The sequence below is a fragment of the Salvia miltiorrhiza genome, chromosome 3 (genome assembly GCF_028751815.1).
Source record: "Salvia miltiorrhiza cultivar Shanhuang (shh) chromosome 3, IMPLAD_Smil_shh, whole genome shotgun sequence".
Taxonomy (NCBI): Eukaryota; Viridiplantae; Streptophyta; class Magnoliopsida; order Lamiales; family Lamiaceae; genus Salvia; species Salvia miltiorrhiza.
This window is the reverse complement of record NC_080389.1, coordinates 49,049,756-49,073,030: the sequence shown is the minus strand read 5'-3', so window position 1 is coordinate 49,073,030 and position 23,275 is coordinate 49,049,756. Positions and strand designations below refer to the sequence as shown.

General features: G+C 33.3%; 2 protein-coding genes across 5 annotated transcripts in view; both read left to right on the top strand.

Moving 5' to 3' along the window:
• LOC131016333 (uncharacterized) overlaps positions 1-23,275 on the top strand; it is a 609,307-nt gene that overhangs the window by 448,862 nt on the left and 137,170 nt on the right. The gene's annotated exons all lie outside the window — the stretch shown is intronic.
• Positions 12,865-21,975, top strand: LOC131016311 (methylcrotonoyl-CoA carboxylase subunit alpha, mitochondrial). Of its 4 annotated transcripts, XM_057944987.1 has the most exons (16): positions 12,865-13,316; positions 14,051-14,172; positions 14,700-14,847; positions 16,033-16,170; positions 16,445-16,540; positions 16,636-16,695; positions 17,547-17,639; positions 17,724-17,835; positions 18,475-18,579; positions 19,102-19,238; positions 19,559-19,781; positions 19,870-20,027; positions 20,143-20,259; positions 20,396-20,641; positions 20,732-20,827; positions 21,783-21,975. In XM_057944987.1, exons 1-16 carry the CDS (start codon positions 12,984-12,986, stop codon positions 21,789-21,791), a joined length of 2,193 nt encoding a protein of 730 aa, XP_057800970.1. In that variant the 5' UTR covers positions 12,865-12,983; the 3' UTR covers positions 21,792-21,975. The 4 variants fall into 4 exon arrangements, with proteins under 4 accessions (XP_057800970.1, XP_057800969.1, XP_057800971.1 ...); XM_057944986.1 differs by having other exon boundaries at positions 12,884-13,316; positions 20,732-21,975; XM_057944989.1 differs by lacking the exon at positions 21,783-21,975 and having other exon boundaries at positions 13,175-13,316; positions 14,047-14,172; positions 20,732-20,993.

Genomic DNA, 23,275 nt, shown 5'->3' with positions numbered 1-23,275 from the left:
TCTCTCTCTCTCTCTCTCTCTCTCTTTCTCTCTCTCTCCGCCTGAGTCTCATTTCATAATAAATATGAGCATATTAGGAAATTTAATTATATTTTTTCATTTTCAACGATTTTTTAAATCCTTATGTAAATTTCAATCAGCTTATATATATGGAACGAAGGGAATATTTTTGTAAAGAGATATATACATATGTATATATAGGAGTGCACACCAGTGAGATTGCTAATTTTCGTGAGATCATGAGTACAATGAATAAGACATATATAGTGTTGAATAAGACAGTATATACTGATGAATAACGATACTAAAAAAATTGGTAAAATTTTCGCTCCCTCTAGAATTCGAACCTTAGTAAAAAAATTCGTCATCTAGATAAATATCAGTCATATGATACATGAAATGAACACTCACAAATGAATCTAAAATCTCACCACATATAGGGGATCTCATTGGAGCGCTCTCATATATATATATATATATATATATATATATATATATATATATATAGGGGAAGGCTAAAATAAGAACGCTTCTTAAAATATAAATTAGGAACCATTTTCAGCCCTTAGATCATCAAGATCTACGGTTGATTCATCACCTTGTTGGATAAATTCATGGTCCTGAGTTCGAATCCCAAAGGTAGCAAAAAATTATTTTTCACAATTCATGCCTTTATACAGTTTATTCATGCGTATTATACATAAAATTCATGCATTTTTGTTGGTTCGTAATTCTTAAAATAAGGGTGGTTTATTGAATAACTGCCCCCTATATATATATATATATATATATATATATATATAGGGTTAGGATTACGTGAGAACTCATTTTTTTGTGAGAATAGAGAATCATGAACAAATACATAAAATACATGAATAAAAACACATGAACAACAATGTTCATATCTTACTGTGTTTTGTTCATGAATTTTATATATTTGTTCATAAATAAATAAAAAACACATATATTTGTTCATAAATAAAAAACACATGAACAAAGATGTTCATGTCTTACTGTCTTTTGTTCATGTATTTTATGTATTTGTTCATAAATAAAAAAACACATGAACAACGATGTTCATGTCTTACTGTCTTTTGTTAATTTATTTTATGTATTTGTTCATGGTTCTCCGTTCTCACAAAAAGATGTGGTTCTCACATAATTCTAACATATATAGGGGAGGGCTACCATATAAACACTTCATAACATATAAAATACGAACTACCTAAAATGTATGAATTGCGAAAAATAAATTTTTTGTTACCTATGAGATTCAAACTCGGGATCATAAACCATAAATTCATATAATAAGGTGAGTGAATCAATCGTAGATCTTGATGATCTAAGGGCTGAAAATAGTTCATATTTTATATTTTAAACGGTGTTTTTATTTTAGCCCACTCCTATATATATATATGGTAGCGCTATTCAATGAACTGCCCTTAGTCTATAATATAATACTATATTATGATTGTAGATTATGTGCAATCAACGGCTGGAATCAAATCTTTCCTTGGTGTATAGTTCATTTAAAAAAAGATAATATTCATACTCAATTGTGATGTGAGGGCATAATTGACATAGCCTCTTAACCTTCCATATATTTTTTCTATGCGGTTCCAATTCTCAAGCATCAATTAATTAGGAAATTAAAGATTTGAAATGATTATCTTCACTCCAATTAAATCTTCTGACGGAGGCGGTGCAGTGGTTTTGGCGGTCAGCGTAGGTGGAGGACGGCTGTTGTCGCACGTCTTGGTGGAGGGTGGCGCGGTGGTTCTAAATCGCGTAGGGGAGTTGACGACGCGCGGGGTGGCGTCTGCACGGCGCGGCAGTTGCAGGTGCGGATGGCGGCGGATTGGTGTGAGATGTGGTGGTGGCGGCAGTGCTGCTCGACGTCCGAACCTAACGGCGGCGCCGTGTGCAATAGTGGCAAACGGAGGTGGTACGCGGATGAACGGCGACGATACCTGGTGTGAGGAGGTGTGGCAAATATGCGCAGGGTGGCGTTGACGACATCCGACTGAACTGAAGTGGTTGGCGGAGCGTGAAGGCGCTGCTGGAAGCTTTTATGATCTGATGAGATTGAAGCTTTTATTCATTTTGTTACTTAAATAATTCATACATAAAAAAAACATGCAATAGATATAGGGGTGAGGCTAAAACAAATAATTCATACATACCCCAAAAATAGTTCATCCAAAAACATAAAAATTCATACATAAACCAAAACTAATTCATGCAACAGATAAGGGTGAGACTAAAACAAATAATTCATACATACCCCAAAAACAATTCATCCCAAAACGTGAAAATTCATACATAAATCAAAATTAATTCATGCAACAAATGAATTAAACATATATCTATTGCATGAATTATTTTAATTTATGTATGAATTAATTATAGGCTAAATTAAATATAATGGACATGAGAAATATTGTTTTTCGTATTTATGGAATGATATAGTGATGGCAACGTGATCCCTTAATATTAGGAGGGGATAGTTATTGAATAATGGTAATTACCATCTTATCCTCTAATACCAATCTGCGTTGAAGATATATATCATAATCTGGCCATTTATTTCAAACAAATCAAGGGTCTGTATTTGGTCTTATTTTATAGGCTAAAGCTTGAATTTTACTTTAGCGCAATCCTATATATATATATTGAGAAAATTGTTCTGAAGATATTTGAGAGTACAATTTTTATACAAACCTGAGTTGTAGTATAAATCGTGAATTATTATGATATGATAGATTCCTTTTTAAAAATGACAAAAAAAATGGAATTTTTCGCTTCCAATTAAATTCAAGCTCAAGATCGTGATTTCATTCAACGAAATAATAAATTTATTACTATAATTTTTCACAATCTAAATACTAAAATTAGTTTCTAATTTATATTTCAAAATTGATTTTATTTGACCCGAGACTCCAATTTAGAAAAAAACGTGGCTTATATAATGATAACTCTAAAGAAAGGTGATTGTTTTGGCTTATGTGCCGAAAGAGACTAACAAGTCACAAACTTATCTTCTTTATGAATATAAAAGCAGTGCAAAACTATCGTTTTTAATTTTGGAATTTAGCAGCCAAGAGAATGAAATTAGGGTTGATAAAATGAGTCATTGTTTGGCAGAATCCGATAAATACGTATTAAAGCATAAGAAAAAGAAGACATCTTTCAAAATTCCAAACAAGTCTTGTGGGTGTTGCAATCAACAGTGAATTGGTTAAAATGGGATTTTACCACATTAAAGTCGTGGTTGAGATATGGCCCAGAAGCTGAAAGCGGGGTCGGTGGTGGTTGGTTTTTGGGTGGATTTAAAGCGTGGAGATGAAATCGTTGTTTGTTCGTAAAGGTTGGAAATTATCATTCCTTGTCTTCTTCCTTTTTGTTACGAGGCTAACAATTAGGGTGCGTTTATTTTACATGATTGATTATATGTGTGATTGACTATTGTTATTTTCAAGACATGATAGAAGGAAGAAGAAATTAGGATATAATTTCAATGGAAGATCATTTCACGATAACAAAATAAAGTAATGAAGTTAGAGTTTTAAATTTTTTGAATTATTGATTGCAATGGAGCACAACAATAAATTAATATGGTAAGGGTTCGTATTATTTTATCACATGAACTCGTCCAGAATGAATATACTTGTATTTATCTAAAACTCAATTTATTATCCGTTGTAATCTAAATATCTTGAAATTTATAAACATGAACTGTTACAATAACGTTCGAATTATTTTAATTAAAAAATTATTAAATATTACAAAATACATTAATAATAAGTCACATAAAATTATGAAGGGAAAAAGTGTAGATCCACCCCTATAGTAGAGGCCCCTATTGTGTATTGTTCCTCATAGTCGATATTGGATCAAATAGGCTCCCGAAGTTCGAAAAATCGACCAATTAAACCCGTTTGACTATCAGCTGTTAGTCAAACGTTAGTCAATTTTTTTTACCCCCAATTTCTTTCTTCTTCCAATTTCTACCCTCAATTCAAATTCAACCACCACTGACATCTCCCTCGACCTCTCCTCTCTTCCGACGGCGACGAAGGCCACCGGCCAATAATTCCCTGTTGGGCGTTTTTAACATTTTTTGTAATCTTATAATTCATACATAATATGCGGTAGAGGGTATAATTGGGGCTAATGATTTATTCTCTCTCTCTCTTACTTAATTATCTGTTTCCGAAAATAAAGCCTCATTTTTGGGGAAAGAAAATGTTATCAAAGCAAATGAATAATATAAAATATTTCAAAGAAAATTCAAAGATAATTCTGAATAAGATCAGTTCATATTCTATAGCTTTGGAATTACAACCGATAATTCGTTTACATATCTAACACAATTCATATCATCAACTCCGTAATTCATACGTAATATATTCATAATTCATCTGCTCAAATAAGGATACTTTACATAGAATATGGATGTAGTACGAATTATTTTTAATTTACGTATGAATTATTTTTTATTTATGTATGAATTATTTATTTTAGCCCCACCCTATATGTGTTGCATGAATTATTTTATTTTTGCCAGTGTTCTCCATAAGAAATCTGAGCGTGTTCTCCAACTCTATTACTATATTTTTTTCTTTCTTGTACGTGTGGGTTAATTCAATTTTGTAAAGAAAGAATATTATATATTTACTTAAATGTAATCCCTTCATTTAAGGAAAGGATATTTAATAAAATCCTAAAATTACTTCAATACCCTAATACCAAATCTGCCGATAATTAGCTAATGAAATCAGAATGCATATCTAGCCGTTCAATAATTAAAATTTGAGGATCTATAATGGTTCTTATTTTATAGTTTAACTTTGATTTTTATTTTAGCCTCTCCATATATATATATAAATTGTTCTTATTCCTTATTTTAAGAGTTGTTCTCACGGTAGCCCTTCTCTATATATATAAATATATATAAAAACTAGGAAAAAGTGAGAAATAAAAGGGGGGGTTTTCTTGGGCTTGTGCTTTCCTTAATTCTTGTAGACAATGACATTGGGTGGGCCTCAATGACCTGCATTTAGGTCCACTACACCAACTTTATTCAACTTAATTTAATCAGAGCCCAAAAAGCCCAGAATGATATTAATAACACAAATTGATCAATATTGAGATACAACTACACACAATTAAAGAGCATGCCAACAACACAAACGTAAAACAATTTTTAGGTTTGTAATTTTTCGGGTGCATTTAAGCTTAAGAAAGGGATGCCAGCTGAAGCTGCTGCAACTAATTGTGTGCTTGTTTATTTCAAAATACTTCAGCTCATCAACATAATTCAACACTCTACGAGGAAACTAATCTATATCACTAGTAAATAAAATATTCTTAAAATCCAATATTTGAAGTTAAGTATCTTTTTATTTAGATTTTTAAATGGTAAAGTTGAATAATAATTTTATTTGAATTTTGGATTATGAGATTTAATATAGATTCAATATCAGAATGTATTAGATCAATTCGGGAATGATAAGTTATTTGAAATTATTTTTTGGTGGACATCGTATACCACCAAATAATTCCTGCAATACTATCAAGAATTAAGTGAGTATAATGATAAGCAGGGTCGAACCACAGAGAGCCGATAAAATCATCAAATTCCCTAAAGACCTAATTTGGTGTAACCACCACGCCTTAAATTTGAGAAAATAATTATCAACTAAAACGCAAATTAAATCAAATAAAATAACTCTTGAAAAATAATCAATAAAATGTAATTCGGCTCAAATAAATCCACACTAATTCAATTCTCTGATCATCAACGTAAAAATTAATTAATCCCTATCAACCAACCAGCTATAGGATACCGTGATACGCACTGACATACCCCAATTTCTACTTATTGTGTCTTCTCTGATCATCAACGCAAAAATTAATTAATCCATATCAACCAACCAGTTATAGGATACCGTGATACGCACTGACATACCCCAATTTCTACTTACTGTGTCGATAGACGGCTGGATACGCCAGATCTGCCTATTTCCCTTATTAAAACATAACCAATTAGGTCTCACAGATTAATAAATCAGTGTTTTATTATTCTCACCGAATTAAAGAATTAACTACTCATGATTAAACTATAAGCAATCAAATAAATAAAAGGAAACATGAAATTAACAAACACGAAATTAACGAAATAAATTGCTATTAGAAAAAACTAATCACTGCACTTCAAAACCGAAAACCACGTCTTCTGCCAAAATTGTCTTCCAAGAAATAATTTCAAAGCTCCTAAGAATTAAAATAAGCAAAAGCTATGTTGTGACTAATTCTCCAAAAAATTAACTCCTCCAAAGTGGCGGCTGCCTCCCCTATTAAATACCCAAGGGAATTGATTCCTTTCCATCTAATTGCAGCCGCCCTACTCCACAAAAGGCATGCGCTGATCGGCCACTACAAAATAAGCCCAACAAAATATTAAAAAGAGTTTAGGCTTAATTAAATATAAAACAAATAACTCTAAGCCTAGTTTTCTTTCATCTTCAAAAAATCAACGAACACTTCATCAAAATCACGTCTTTCCTAAGCTCTCGGCATCATCCACCTTCCATTCACGAATCATGTCAATCCTGCACCAAAACACCACAAACTTGGGTAATATCAAATAAAATCACACGATAAATAACTAGAATCTAGACAACTAAATCACACACATCATCTTTCATGATAAAATTAAATTGAAGAAGCTATTTATCTTAAATGCATCTGAAAAGTATCCTTTTATTTACCTTTTTTCATGGTGAAGTTCAATAAAAATCAATGCGGAAAGATAATTTAATTAAAATTAATTTTCATGACAAAAAATTAAATTGGAGAACCTATTTATTTCAAATGCATATAAGAATTTTAGCAAATAAAATCAAAAAGCATTTTAAAATTGTAATTTTAACGTGATTTTTGGAATGTGTCGAATTAAATCACAATATTTCAATTTTTACAATTTCGCCCTTCCCCCCAAATTTTTTAGGGTCGGAATTTAAAGTACCCACTTTGATTACTTATCTTACAAAATTACCCACCCATATAAGATGTCTTATAAAACTACCCACTTTGCAATTGATGGTGATAGGTTTGCATAGTTTTCCGTAAAAGTTCTTACACTTTTCTTATACAAGTACAATTGTGTAAGATAATGTGTAAGAGAGGTAGTTAAATATGACTCTAAATTTGAGGAAATGACATTATTTGCTAACTTACGTCACTTTGTAACCCTAAAATACCCTAAAATGCCTTAAGTTCGAAAAAATAAGGACAGGTTTTCGTGTTATAAAACATCTATAAGAAAGTTGAAAAAATTTTAAATGAAGCCTATTATGAAACAAGGTTTTTTTTTTTTAAGCTAATACAACAATTACCCGCCTGTTAATCGTAGCCGCTAACAGTAGCCGGCTGGAAATGGATCCCGGCGGCTACTGTGAGCGGCTAGGATTAGCTGGCGTCTAAATACTTCATTAGCTTTAAAAAAATTTCTGGTTTCATAATACTCTTGATTTTAAATTTTTAAACAGACCTAGTTTTTATTATTATTATAAACTTAAAGGGTGATTGGACAATTCACGGGTACAATGCAGCTTTATAGGGTGAGAATCTCTTTGCAGTAAATTCACGAGAAGGAGATTGACAAAATAAACATTGAATATGAATTAATATTGTAACACATAAAATAATAGCAAATGGTGGATAAAAAAAATTACAAAATCATATATTATGAATCAATGAAACATAATAGAGCTTACAACCAAGTACACGCTAGAACTGTGTAGCCGGCTGAAATAGCCGTGGGTAAGAAACTATTCACGGCTACAGCGTACGGCTACTCAGTATTGGCGGGTAAGTTAAAAAATGTTTTTAAAATAATTTTTCATATCATTTTATATAATATTGGTATTTTTTACCCTTAATTTACTACTATTTCTTCTATTTATACACGAAAACCTATATTTTTTTTTAATTATAAACTTAAAGGGTGATTGGACAATTCATACGGCTACAATGCAGCTTTATAGGGTGGGAATCTCTTTGCAGTAAATTCACGAGAAGGAGATTGACAAAATAAACTCAATAAGTCTAAATTTATTTAGTTTATTTGATTGAATATGAATTAATATTGTAACACATAAAATAATAGCAAATGGTGGATAAAAAAATTACAAAATCATATATTATGAATCAATGAAACATAATAGAGCTTACAACCAAGTACCCGCTAGAACTGTGTAGCCGGCTGAAATAGCCGTGGGTAAGAAACTATTCACGGCTACAGCGTACGGCTACTCAGTACTGGCGGGTAAGTTAAAAAATGTTTTTAAAATAATTTTTCATATCATTTTATATAATATTAGTATTTTTTACCCTTAATTTACTACTATTTCTTCTATTTATACACGAAAACCTATTTTTTTTTTAATTATAAACTTAAAGGGTGATTGGACAATTCATACGGCTATACAGATAGGCGAGAATCGCGGAAGCTTTATTGGGGGGATACACACGACTTTATCTCAAATTCACAAGGCAATTTAAGGCTTGTTTGACCAAGAAATTTGAATTGGGGCTCATTTACATGTATAAGAATTAGAAGTTTTAACCTAGCCGCATTCACTCACGGAAGACGGCATCGGTTTATTTTTTTGAGAGAGAGTGAGAGAGAGAGGGAGCCGAGAAAGAGAGAGAGAGAGAGAGGAGAAAGAGAATCGGTTTTTTTTTGAGAGAAATGAGAGCATTCACGGCTTTCATACACCTAAGGTAAATTGGAATGATTTTTTTTTTTTGCTTTGTTTGTGTTTGTCCCATGTTTGAATGAGAATCAATTTTTTTCAACTTGAAGGAGAGCATTTACAATTTTTTCAACTTGAAGGAGAGCATTCATGATTTTTTCAACTTGAAGGCATACACCATGGCTTCTTCTTCAAACCAAATAAGTATCCTATTTCGTTGATTTTAAATTCGGATTTGTTGTGTTTAATTCTTTGAAGCATGTTATTTTCGTGAATTATTTTGGTGACATTGTTTAATTCGAATTACTTGTGTTTAATTATTTTCGTGAATAAGGATATTAGTTTGAAGCATGTTATTTTGTTGTAGTCATTTTGGTGACATTGTTTAATTCGAATTACTTGTGTTTAATTATTTTCGTGAATTAACAATAATAATAATTCTATTTGGTTGAATTACTTATGTTATTTTCGTGCATTACTTAGTATATAATTTGATTTAGTTTAATTTTAAAATCATTTCAATAATTTAAATAAAATACACAACCAAAGAATTGAATTGGGTAGTGCATAAATTGAAACTAACGAGAAGATCCTCTACATGTGTTTAATTATTTTCGTGAATTAATAATAATAATAATAATAATAATAATAATAATAATAATAATAATAATAATAATAATAATAATAATAATAATAATTCTATTTGGTTGAATTACTTATGTTATTTTCGTGAATTACTTAGTATATAATTTGATTTAGTTTAATTTTAAAATCATTTCAATAATTTAAATAAAATACACAACCAAAGAATTGAATTGGGTAGTGCATAAATTGAAACTAACGAGAAGATCATCTACATGTGTTTAATTATTTTCGTGAATTAATAATAATAATAATAATAATAATAATAATAATAATAATAATAATAATAATAATAATTCTATTTGGTTGAATTACTTATGTTATTTTCGTGAATTACTTAGTATATAATTTGATTTAGTTTAATTTTAAAATTATTTCAATAATTTAAATAAAATACACAACCAAAGAATTGAATTGGGTAGTGCATAAATTGAAACTAACGAGAAGATCCTTTGTTGTGTTTAATTATTTTCATGAATTAATAATAATAATAATAATAATAATAATTCTATTTGGTTGAATTACTTATGTTATTTTCGTGATTTACTTAGTATATAATTTGATTTAGTTTAATTTTAAAATCATTTCAATAAATAAATTATTTCAATAATTATGATAGTGAAGACATTTTTTTATACAGTGTTAATAATTTAGATATCTTATCGACATTATGTGAAAGTTTAGACATCCCTCGGCCGTGACTAGACGCACGAAGATCGAAATTGCACTTGTCAGAGTGTTTGCACGAGAAATAGACCAGTCCCGGATCTGAGCGGACAACTTTTGTCTCAGTGCCTCGCTTCATGTTCCACAAACCAACAGCAATGATCAGGTCGTCTTTGCTGTTGTAAAAAGAATTCTTCTGCAGATCATCAACTCTAGAAGGGTCACTCTCGCGAGCAACCAGCGAAGCCGAGGCGTCCACTGGAATCAAGGGAACTAACCAATTAGTTAGATCACCGGTCTCGGCTGTCGGATCTACGTCACGTGTTGTACTTTGTCGGATCCAACCTGCTCGCTCGGTCTCCGTGAAATCGATTAGATCGTCATCTAATAAATCCTCAGAGGCATCAGAAGCAATGCCCACCTCGAGCGCAAGGTCAAATTCTTCGTCATCTTCCTCAGAATCATCATCGTCTCCTGATGCAACCGAGGCTTCAGCTTCGTGCTCAGGTTCATCATCTGTCCGCACCTTGTTCAATCTCCCACATACTTCATTAAGCCTTTCGGTTTGATTCCATGTAGATTCGTCTAGCGGTTATCCATCCCATGTAAAATATTGTCGTGGAGGCGAGCTCTGGACACCATGAAACGACGTATAATGATACGGCGTCTCATACTGACTGCATTGTGCTTCATCTACGTGTCCCGAAGGCTGAGCAAAATCAAAAGTAGGGATGTAGGCTTCTTCAATCGGACCGTTGTAGTGCTCAACGTACACCATGGGATTGTCGGTAGTTGCCAACAAGGCTTCCACGTCATCGTCTGTGGTCAAGCCACATTTCGTCTCCCTACCAAATAAATTGGTCGCCAAATAATACAATTGGTAGCTCGAGCTCAACGAATGCGTCCTCATAATATTGTTGATGCTGCACATCAGACTCTCAATAGTTTCGTTGAGGAGGGGAAGGACCTCTGTAGCCCCACCAACATAGTATATACCATCGACGACTCCGTTGTATCTCACATATATGTATCTAACGAATTCCATCTATAAAAACATATAAAATGTAGTATTAAAATATGCATAAACGCTTTAAAAATTCACAATGAACCATAACAAGCAAGTAACCGCCAAAAAATCATTGGCCGGCGGCACTAGCCGCTGACCACCTAGTGGGCGGCGGCTAGTGTCGCCGGCTAATGATTTTCCGGCGGCTACTTGCTTTTTAGTGTTTAACACAATCACTTGTAACATCTTGTATTTGTAAATTAATAATTTATTCTCATAAATATAATATAAAACATTCAACCTATTAATTACACAAACAATATATGAGAAAATCACCTCTTCAAGTAGAATTTGAACACCAATTGCACCACCTATCGCACAAACCACTTCTCAAATCTTGAGGGTTTCAATTTCTCAATTTTTTAACTCAACTCACGAATCTACGAGTATTTGGATTTATGTTTTCTCATTCACAAATGCAGCTCTATTATAGACTAATATTAGATTCATTAATTTGTACAAATTCACGTGAAATGTATTGTTCATTCATTCAGTACACTTCAATCTATTATTCAATGTGCAATGAAATGCATGCAGAAAGTGAGCATTAAAGCCTCATTACAATCCAAATTTGTACAGTCACCTTATCTCTTATTTCATGTCGACATGTACTTTTTTGACTAAAAAATTAACAAAAAAATAGAAATACACAAAAAAGGATACATATGTTACTTTCAAACATTCATAACAAGGTAAAATATTTTACAACCATATGTATTACGTCAAAATGATATTTTTTTCCCAAAAAAAAATTTAGCCGCCACGAAATCGTAGCCGGCGTCACTGGCCGTGGGTGAAAAATTTCACACGGCTAGTACGACCGACTATCAAGTTCTGGCGGCTAATCTTTTTTTAGCTCTAAAATATTGTTTTCTTCAAAGTCCAAGAGTTCCAAATGTTTTCTTAAAAAATAGCCTATTATTTTATGTGTTTACTGTATTATTTTATGTTCAATCAAATCATGCATAAAGTGAGTATTATTACCCCACTATAATCCAATTTTTTGCAGATTCAGTATCTCTCATATTTCACATCAATGTATACTTCTTGTACTATAAAAAAAATAAAATTACAAATTTAAATAAAAACTCTAAATTAAGGTATTCGTGTTATAATATAACATTACTAAGAGGGCTAAAAAATTCACTATTATGTATATTATGCAACAAAAATTTATTATGAAACAAATGGCGTAATTAGTCATCGGAATTTCATAGCCGGAAAGATTAGCCGCGTATATTTTGTACCGGCGGCTACTATTCACGGCTATGAATTTCCGACGGCTAATAACGCCATTGATTTCAGAATATTTTTTTGTTGCATAATATACATAATAGTTAAATTTTTAGTCCTCTTACTAATGTTTTTATAACACAAACGTAAGTTAATTTTTTTATAACTTTTCAAACATACAGTATATATTACATTGTGAAAGTGACGTGAGTTGGACAATTATTGTCTCTTCATCAGATTTTGAACCAAATTCATTGTGAAAATGACGTGAGTGAGACCTTTTACAAAAAATTAAGCATGTCAGGCGAAGACTTTTTAACTTTGGGCTTGGGTGGATAGTTTTGTAAGAAATCTTATAAAAGTGGGTAGATTCCCCTATTTGCAGTTTATTTATTATAGACAAACGAAATGATAAATAAATCACATTAGTAGAGGATATTGGCAAACATGCCACGCAAGCGCTGTATAAGTTCATCTTCATCTATCCGGAGTAATGCAATAATACAGACAAAATAATTTAAATTAAAACTAACAGACAACATCTCATAACTTCTAAGCTCCCTTCGTTTCCTTCTAAACTGTAAATTCATTAGATACACTACAATTGTGAAACGATGTCGTCTTTAGCTTCTCTAATCCGCAGAAGAAGCAAGCCAATAACTCTTCGGCTGAGAGGATTCTCGTCGAGTGCGCCCAATTCGATCGACCGAACTAGTGGAAGAATTGACAAGTTATTAATCGCGAATAGAGGCGAAATCGCCTGCAGGATAATGCGTACCGCCAAGCGATTGGGGATTCGAACTGTCGCTGTTTACAGCGACGCCGACGAGCGGAGCTTGCACGTCAAATTGGCTGACGAAGCCGTTCGCATTGGACCGCCCCCGGCTCGCCTCAGCTACTTGAGCGCTGCCTCGATCATCCAAGCCGCTTCCAGAACTGGCGCGCAGGTTGTACGTTATGTATTGCTGATTGCTTGATTATGCTTTTTGTGTGGATAGTCCGCCTGATAAAGTAACTTAGTATTTAACAATTGGTGCTAAACAAGTGCCGATGATGCTCATTGAACTTGAATGTTCTAAACCATGAGTGAAAATTAGAAATGATTATATTTGTTAATAGGCTAGTTTAGGTGGAATGATATGATTGTCTCAACTTGTCTCGTTTGGACGTCAGTGTAAGAATAACTTTTTATTCTTTGAACAATGTAACTAAATCGAGGCGCTAGAGCTCAACTTGCATTTGTATTGCAATATCATTTTGGCTCAAAGAAATGAATTCAAAATTGAGAATTTTTAGTCTGGCTTGTTCTTTCATGCCAGGTTTGAGCATTCTAGATATAGGAGCTCTTTAGACCCTGTGTGCACAGTTTAAACTAGCTGGTTCATCTACGCTCACATTGGACGTTTTTAAGTCTTTTAGAAGGGCCTCCTTTTTATTGTGGTTCTAGACTTCTGAAAGTTCGATGTTTGTAGCTGTAATTAGCACTGGATTTAACGAGTAAGACTGGATATCTAAATTTGCATGGATCATCAATTAGTGTTCACATGTTTCATTTTAATGAAATCAGGGGTACAAATGTGGTGTATATTGCATGACTGCATTTTCATGATATATCATGTCTGGTTGTTTGGCGTTTTTGAGACACACATTTACAGTGGGATGTCTTCTTTGTGATAGTTAGGCTATCCACCCTGGTTATGGTTTCTTATCAGAAAGCGCCGAGTTTGCTCAACTCTGTGAAGACGAGGGACTAACATTTGTTGGACCTCCTGCATCTGCAATTCGTGACATGGGTGATAAAAGGTTACCTTCTTTTTTGCTTAGTTCTCCCTTTTCTTCTTCATTATTCTACTCATTTTCCCTCTCTTATCTCCTTCCTTTTTTTTCCTCATTCCTTTTCTTTTCATTGGGTTCTCCTCCATAGTAAGAATTCAGTTAGTGCCAAAGAGTTCTGTGTAGCTGACTTGTCTCACACGACCATACTTCCTATGCTATATGGACATAAATTTAACTCTTGAAGAAAAAATACAATAACAGGCAGAAGGGGTGGGATAAATGAAGGAAACATGTCCTCAAACCTCATCATGATCAACTAGTATTTTTAACTTCTAAGATATGCAGCAGAAAGGGCACCGTGGATATTATATGTAATGAATTAAGTGCAAAGTGATCCTAATTGTTATATTTTTTTATTAGCTTACCAGTCTTGTCCTTGTTTGCAGTGCTGCACCTTAATACGTTTTTGCAATAAATTAACCTGTTACTCGATGTCTGGCAATCAGATAAAGCTCATGATTTAGTGTCTTAACCTTCTTGTTATTATCTGCCAGTGCTTCAAAGAGAATAATGGGTGCTGCTGGAGTACCTCTTGTGCCTGGGTATCATGGCTATGAACAAGATATTGATTTGATGAAGTTAGAAGCAGACAAGATTGGATATCCTATATTGATAAAGCCAACTCATGGAGGTGGAGGAAAGGTGATGCTACTTTCTTATTATGATCTTATTTCTAAGATTATGGTTGGTGTAAATGTCATAGCCTATTTCTGTTTAATTACATGAATGCTGATTTCAAAACTACTAGTATGGGAACTGCGACACATTGTGTTTAATTACATGAATGCTGATCTTCATTCATTTTTATTTTTTATTTTTGTAAATCTAACAAGAGCATGGGAACTGCGACACATTGTGTTTAGGCATGTTCTAGTGTGTTAAGAGAACATTAGCAGGTATAGTTAGTGAGCAGTAAGTGCTCAAACTATGCAAGTTTGATTTTGAGTTTGCAATATTTAAGTGCTCGAACCATTTTTGTGTAATATTTACTATGCGGGTTCATTTCATTCTTAGCTTTCAGTTTGCAATGATTCCAATGTAGTTTATGAGTTCGTGTTGTTTTCTTTTTCAGTTTATTTATTTATATTTATTATATTATATATATTTTTTTTTTTGGGGGGGGGGGTTGTAGAAATGAGAATTTGTGCATAGACAAATGCTTTTAAAATTTGAAAAAGTGACAATTGGTAGAAGCCACTTAGGATATTGAATCATTTTTCTTAGCCATAAACTTATAAACTTATAACTTTTCAAGTATCCTGAGTGGCTAGAACAAATTTTGCCTCATTTAAAAAATTATAGATTCGAAACTGAAATGTGTATGATTCATTGCTTTCTTCTAGTTTATTATGGTGGAGCCTACTTTGAATTTATAGTTACATATGAAGAATGATATATATGTGGTGGGTTCTATGGGAGTGATGTGATAAGTCTGGCAAGCTGATGATATTGGTTGGAAAAAGGTTTTGAGTGGGCCTACATCTAAAATTGTGAGTTGGTGTTCTGGGGTGAAATTGAGATTGAGTGGATGTGATATTAAATTTCACGAAGTAAAAGATTGAAGTAAACAAATTTTTGTTGCTGCTCTGCTCCTTATTCAACCATCAAATCATGATATACACATTTAGAAGAGTAGGGTCCTTGATGGACCATTATTCTACTTTTCAGAACTTGTTATGGCTCACTAATCCATCTCCTCAAGGTTTTTCTGACCAAGTTATAATTTTTTCTTTTGTCTTCTTTACTTTTTTTGTTGTTTCTTCTATGTATAACCTGAATTAGGGCATTAATATCTTTGAAGCATTATCGGGTTCTTGCCTACTTTAGGGCATGAGGATTGTACATAGTCCTGAAGATTTTGTTGATTCATTTATTGGCGCACAAAGAGAAGCTGCAGCATCTTTTGGAATAAACACAATCCTGCTAGAGAAATATATTACGAAACCAAGGCATATAGAAGTACAGGTACTCATTTGACCTTGATTATTCAGTAGGAGTGGCTCATCCTTATGTTTGCCGATTACAACTGGCTTTATAAAGCCTGTCATCTATTAACTTTTGTTTCTGTAGTTATTGCAATTCACTTGTGAGGGGATTTAAGAGATGAATTGGTCAAAACTATTAGCAATTGCAAATTTTGCACAAACAATTTGATACAAAAGACATATGGAAAGCTGTAATCCACTTAATGCCATGGTAGCGAGAAAACCAGTACACTTATCTAAGTTTCTAATTGTAGATATTCGGGGATAAACATGGCAATATCGTGCATCTAAATGAGAGAGATTGCAGTGTACAGAGGAGACACCAAAAGATTATTGAAGAAGCTCCTGCTGTAATTCCTCTTTCAACCTTCTCTACATTATTTTTTCTAATTGGTGGTTAACCATAATGATTTCTTCCTGATCTCTGGAAAATTTATATATGCAGCCAAACATCAGTGGTGATTTTCGGTCACACTTGGGACAAGCAGCTGTGTCCGCAGCTAAGGTGATCTTTGCTCACCCATATAATGTGTGTGTCCATTATTGCACTTCATATGGTAGCTCATTTATTGCCACTGGTCATAGTGGTTAGGGAGAACATTTTTTTTTTTCTTTTCTTCTTTGACTATTAATACCGATGGGATGAAGGGAATTTTAGTTTTATTGTTTTGCTCCTTATTATCACCTCTCTTTTATTATTGTGAACATAACAGCCAAACTTAGTCGACTCTACTATTAACAATGCTTTCTTTTAGAGCATAGTAGTAGTATGATGTGCTTTTCTATAAACTCAGCTGGTACATGCAGAAAGTGATAAATATTTAGAATGAGAATATTTCAGGGGTGCACATATCTCCTATTTAATTTGCTCTCCTGGTTCTGAGCGATGCCAGTCACAAATAATGATTGGTTTCATGTAGTACATAATTTATCCTTAATAGAATACTCAAGTGGAAGAATACATATTCTATGAACAATAACATATTATAGAGGTATTCTGGAGAATGAGCTAGTGGAGTGTACTATTAGAGGATCCTGTGTAAGAACTATTACTATCAAACAATCAGAAGAAATGATTTTGTAATTATTAGTCCATTGTAGGTGCAATTGGTCTCTTAGATGGAATATATTCTTCTTTGATTGAACTATTGAAACTTGGAAAGAAGATTTGAAGATATTTTCCTCTAGGTTACTACTCCCTCCTAGTCCTGTCTTTTTTCAAAGCATGCTTTTGCACCAGGGAAAAGCATGAGTCATATGTATATGCTTTCAGAATATGTTTACTAAGTTTGTAGTATATTTAGATGGCTTTATTGTAACTCCTCATAATATTTTTTCTATGCTTTACTTTTGTAGGCAGTGAATTATCACAGTGCTGGTACTGTTGAATTTATAGTTGATACTCTGTCTGGAGAATTTTATTTTATGGAGATGAACACCCGTCTGCAGGTGATTAGATCACTCCAAGCCATGACTTCTCTTTATTCTATGTCTATATCCTCTGAATGCAGAAAATACTCATCTTTCTTGCAGGTTGAGCATCCGGTTACTGAGATGATTGTTGGTCAAGATCTCGTGGAGTGGCAAATACGTGTTGCTAATGGAGAACCTCTTCCAGTTAGTCAGTCACAGGTGCCCTTGTTAGGTAAGATCTCTTTTATGTGGGTGCTTTGACTGCGCCATATTTACATGGTATGCTTTTGGAGTTTATTTTGAACTTTTTACATAGAACTTGAGTTGATATATGCGTTGGATCTCAGATTGCATTGAGTTGATGTAATGTGATTTTATTGCTTTTATTCTCAAACTCAGATAATCTATATTTTTCTGCAATACTTGAGATACTGGATAAATATGTGTAATTGTTGAACAATCGCCAATAGTATCATTCCTATGTCTATCATTGCAGGCAAAGGTCATATATGAGGATAACCTGACATCTAAGAACTGAGGGGAGAAAGTGACCTCGTTAAAGATCTTAAAACAATTTTTTGCGATCTAACTTAGGCACTTCATTGTAGCATTGCCTCATAGCATTCAAGTGGTGCTAAACAGCATTGATTTCTATCATGTCACGTGATTCTGATATCTTGAGTTGACTGTTATCTGCAGTTGACATATTTTGATTCAGCTTTTTATGTTTCATGTGTAGATAATAATTTGGGGTTACCTAATCTAATCATTGGCTCTTGTTTTGCTCTTAACCATTTTGATCAACTTAAATGGGACATTCCCCATTCCTTGGGTTTATTCAGGATTCCTTTATAGGATTTTCTTGTGACAGGCCATGCTTTTGAAGCCCGGATATATGCTGAGAATGTTTTAAAAGGATTTCTACCAGCAACTGGAATTCTTCATCATTATCTTCCTGTTCAAGCTTCGTCAGAAGGTACATAAAGTAATAGTGATGACTAAATCAAATGACAGGGTATCTCACACCTCAAAAATTTCCTGTGATTTGTTACACACAGAAGCTATTGTGACTGATATAGGGAATCTTTAACTGCTTGGATTTCCTTTTGGGTAAATTGCTTATTGCAATCCAAATTAAGCCACTCTTTCACTTTTTCCATACAAACTAGTATTTTATTTCCATTACCACCTGAACTATTATATTGCTCGTTTCCATCTAGATCTATTTCGGATGGAATATCTTAGGAATATTCTAGAATATTCCATAAATATTTAGCCGGATGGACATTGCAGAAACTTAGATAGTTCAGGTGGCCATAGACTCGAAAAGAGAAAAACAAAAAGTTTAGATGAAAAAAAATGTTATGGTTCATGTAACAGAAAGGACCCCCTTTCGTTTTTGCTTTTTGTTGTTACGGATATCATTCTCTTCCGATGTCGAATTTTGCAGTTTTCTTGTGTGCATCTTTTCTTATGTCTAGTGAATTCCAATTACCAGTTAGGGTGGAGACTGGAGTTGAGCAAGGAGACACCGTCAGTATGCATTACGATCCCATGATAGCTAAACTTGTAGTGTGGGGAGAAGATCGAACAGGTGCATTGATGAAATTGAGGGACAGCCTTTCGAAGTTTCAGGTATTATGAATTGACAATATTGATAAGGTTATTTGAACTCTTAGAGAATTGTATATCATATGAACTGCTGCAGGAGTTCTGCTATCTAATTCATAATTTAATCACTAGCTTAGCTTTTCTCGATGCATAAAGTTCTAATTTGCAGCAAATCATTTAGTTAATTTACTGAAAAGATAACTTCTTCTTGCCTTTTCAATATATTCTCCCATATCAGCACCACATTATGTCTCCCGTTTCCCTACAAAGTATAGTAACTTCTTCGTCTAGTCCCTACTCCCAGGTCTTGCTTGCGATTAGAATCTAATCATTAGATTTTGAAGGTTGCAGGTCTGCCAACCAATATTGATTTTCTCTCAAAGCTTGCAAATCATGGAGCTTTTGAAAAGGGAGAAGTTGAAACCCATTTCATTGAGCTGCATAAAGATGATCTGTTTGTTGATCCCGATGATGAGTTATCAACTCAGCTAGTGTGCAATTCTGCTGCACATGGTGCAGCCATTGCCGCTGCTTGTCTTTGTGAAAAAGAGCATGAAAGTTTCCCTGGTAATTTAGTTTAGGACTCAACTCCCTAGACACATCGAACCTGCTATATTCGTAGAATCTGTTAATTTATATTGTATAATCTGCACAGGTAGCCTTTCTGTATGGTATGCTAATCCTCCTTTCCGAGTTAATCACTTTGCTAAACGCACAATGGAGCTTGAATGGGAAGATGAATCGAGCAAGGGTGGCCCAAAACTAGTACCTGTACATGTCACATACATGCCGAAAGGGAAATATCTAATTGAGGTTTTCTTGCGGTTTCCTCATCTCGAGCCAATTTTTGTTTTGCTTTTGGACTTCTTTGGATGTTACATTCTTTATTTCAGAAACCCACATCCTGACTATTAATATGCCTTTACAGACAGAAGGAAGCAGTTTTCCTGATCTTGAGTTGAATGTAGTGCACTTGGGCAACCAAGATTTTCGAGTTGAACATGATGGTGTAAGCATGAAGGCCAGCATAGCTGTTTACCAGAAGGTTAGATTTTTAGCCAATAACCATTCTAGCAAGCATGATGTCCTGTGCTACAAGATTAATGTTGTACCTTTGCTGATGTTGTCCATTTTGCACTTTTGTACTAATTTCAGAATGTGAATTGTGCCCACGCTTGCAGGATCAGATGGAGCACATCCACATCTGGCATGGGTCGTGCCATCATCATTTCAAACGGAGAAACAGACTTAACCTCGTTGACATTGATGAATCCAATCAACACAGACCTACGACTGAGGCGTCTTCACACCCTCCTGGTTCTGTAGCGGCTCCTATGGCTGGTTTAGTAGTTAAAGTTTTGGTGAAGGATGGGGAGAAAGTTTCGGAAGGGCAGCCGATATTGGTCCTAGAAGCAATGAAAATGGAGGTATGACATTTATTTTTTCCGAAGCTTTTCTTCCACCTATGTTATGATGTCTTATCTTGTATGTGGTCTGGTGTTAACTTCCTTGTGCAGCATGTTGTGAAGGCAACAAGTGCTGGTTACATCAGTGGGCTTCGAGTTTCTGCTGGCCAACAAGTTTCTGATGGCACTCTGTTATTCAGTATGAAGGTGAGTCATGTCTATCATAAAATTTATACTCAATAAATATTTTTAATCCGGAAATAATATGCATGTATTCACATGTTGCTGAAGTCATGCATTATAAGTTCTCATGTCATATTTAAAAATAAACTCACTTATTGTTACTATTACAAAAGAGCTTATTCTTACAAAATCAATGTTGTCTTGTCTACTACTCCATATCCTTATTAATTGCGTCTGATGGAGTACTTGATATATACCATAGGTATTAATTTAGTACAAGTCACAAGCATATAAAGAGTTCTTTTATATGATATGGAGTATCATTTAAAATGAATAGTATAATAATATGAATAGTTCAATAAATAAGGGGCAAATAGTTTATGAACAAGTATTACATGGAAAATATGAATGTCCTTTTAAAAAAAATGTTTGTAGTATTTTTTGTAAGCATGTAAACAAGAATTCAAATAAGGTGTTCTTGTTCCTACTTCATCTAATAAGGAAAAGTTTAGTTTAGAAAATTATGTTAAATCGATTTGTTTTATATGACCTGTAAAAGATGATTGAATGGTCATTAATTCAACAAGCCAAGTTTCTTTATTTGAGCATCCTAATTGAGTTGGCCACTTATTAAAATGGAAAATCATACTACATAACAAACACCTTTACAAAACTCATTAGTTACTCTAAATGGCATTGACCACACAAAATTATCTTTTTTTTCACTTAAAAAATAATATCTTCATTTCTCTCACCTATTTTTTCACAAATTTATCCTAAATAAAAGTTACTTTTTAGTATTTTTATTTTATTATAAATTATTCATTTTTTAATATCCGTGTTCTGGCCCTTCTGTTTTATTGAATTGGGATTGATTGAGGGAATACTAACTTACTTTATTTACCAAACTTGTACGTAGTTTTTTGGTTATACTTATGTGGTGATGGTCATAATGCAAAGTGCATTTTTTGTGGAACAGGATAAGTGAAACTGGTGGAGAGGTGTGATCCATGTAACAGAATCCAAATTAACACGTTTATAATTTATAATGTATCATGTTCATGCATGTATCCCCTCCATCTCAAACAAATGTAATAAAACTGTGAGACTATGAAAAAAATCATCATTACCATCAAAGAACTATTTTTCTGTGTGTCCCTACAGAAAACAAATTTGTCCAAGTTGTCGATTTGAAATTTGCCGGACTATATTCTGTATCCAAGTGGTGATGATGACTCTAGGTTGTGGGCCCATCATGTTTTAAAATCCTAATGCCTAAATTTATTTCATCTTCTTTGTTGTTTAATATCATTGCTACAATTTATGCGTTTCCAACTGGGCTGCTGCCATCCATGTAGCCACTTACATATGAATATGTAAGCCTAAACTAAACATTTGAGAAACACACAATCTTTGAATTCTAACAACTTTAAACATGCTAATTGTGTTAACTATGTAATACTAAAATTTAATCATGCCTAGTTATCAGCTATGGAAAATTTTCAATTTTTTGTAGTGAATTATAAAATCGATTAACATGTTCTAAAAAAATTTCAATTTTTTGTACAAGTATCAATCATGAAATTGATTCACAGTCAACAACTGCAGTTTATGAGACCCATTATCATCTTCCCTGCAAATGTCAGTATTTTGTGGACATACCCTTATTTTTTATTTGAAAATTTATAGTGGCAACAAAACATAGTTTTTTTAATAATGAAAATGACTAGAAAACTAATACTCCATATTTATGAAAAATGGCTAGTATTACACGTTAACACTTTTTTGTAATAGTGCACATGATTTGAGATTATATACTACATGAAGTGAAGTTCGAAATACATATTTTGCGACATAATTTTACACGGCTTTGACTAATAACAAGCAACGAAGAAACCAAGAATATTATTACCACATCTTGTTCTATATGCATTACTATATAGTAGTATTGAGTAAAGTCAAGTAGAATTATAATATAAAATTATTGAAGCAAGCGTGAGTGGAATTTAATATTGAAGATGCGAAAGTTGTGAAATGTGGGAGGGTGTTCCACTATTAGTTGGCCCAACAAACTAGTGAATTAGTTCCATTTGGAGCATTTTGGTTTGACATACATGAATGCATAGATGAGTAAGAGTGGTCCTCCAATACTTATTCACTTCAAAAGCCAAATTCTCTGTGCCTAAATTAAATGTGTAGTCTGCATCATTGGAGTTGATAGTGATAGCCGTGCACGTCTCATTTTTACTTTCATAGGTGAAAATCAGAACTAAATTAAATAAAAATAAAACTATGATATATGGTTGCTTCTCTTTTTGTCGCGTCTTCTGTGTCATTTCGCTAACTTGTAGTGTTATATAAACTACAAACTTTTCATAAGCAATATATATAATTACTAACATTCACAAGAACATATTAGAAATATTAATTTTAGTGTTAAAGGGATAAAGCCCATTTGCCACCTCTAATTAT

What these genes read in the sequence shown, in the direction of transcription:
- LOC131016311 (XM_057944986.1), top strand. Translation starts at nt 12,984, where the DNA reads ATGTCGTCTTTAGCTTCTCTAATCCGCAGAAGAAGCAAGCCAATAACT. An exon ending in CTCATGGAGGTGGAGGAAAG is followed by an intron (nt 14,848 to 16,032) that starts GTGATGCTACTT and finishes TGCCTACTTTAG; the next exon opens with GGCATGAGGATTGTACATAG. An exon ending in ACAGCCTTTCGAAGTTTCAG is followed by an intron (nt 19,239 to 19,558) that starts GTATTATGAATT and finishes TAGATTTTGAAG; the next exon opens with GTTGCAGGTCTGCCAACCAA.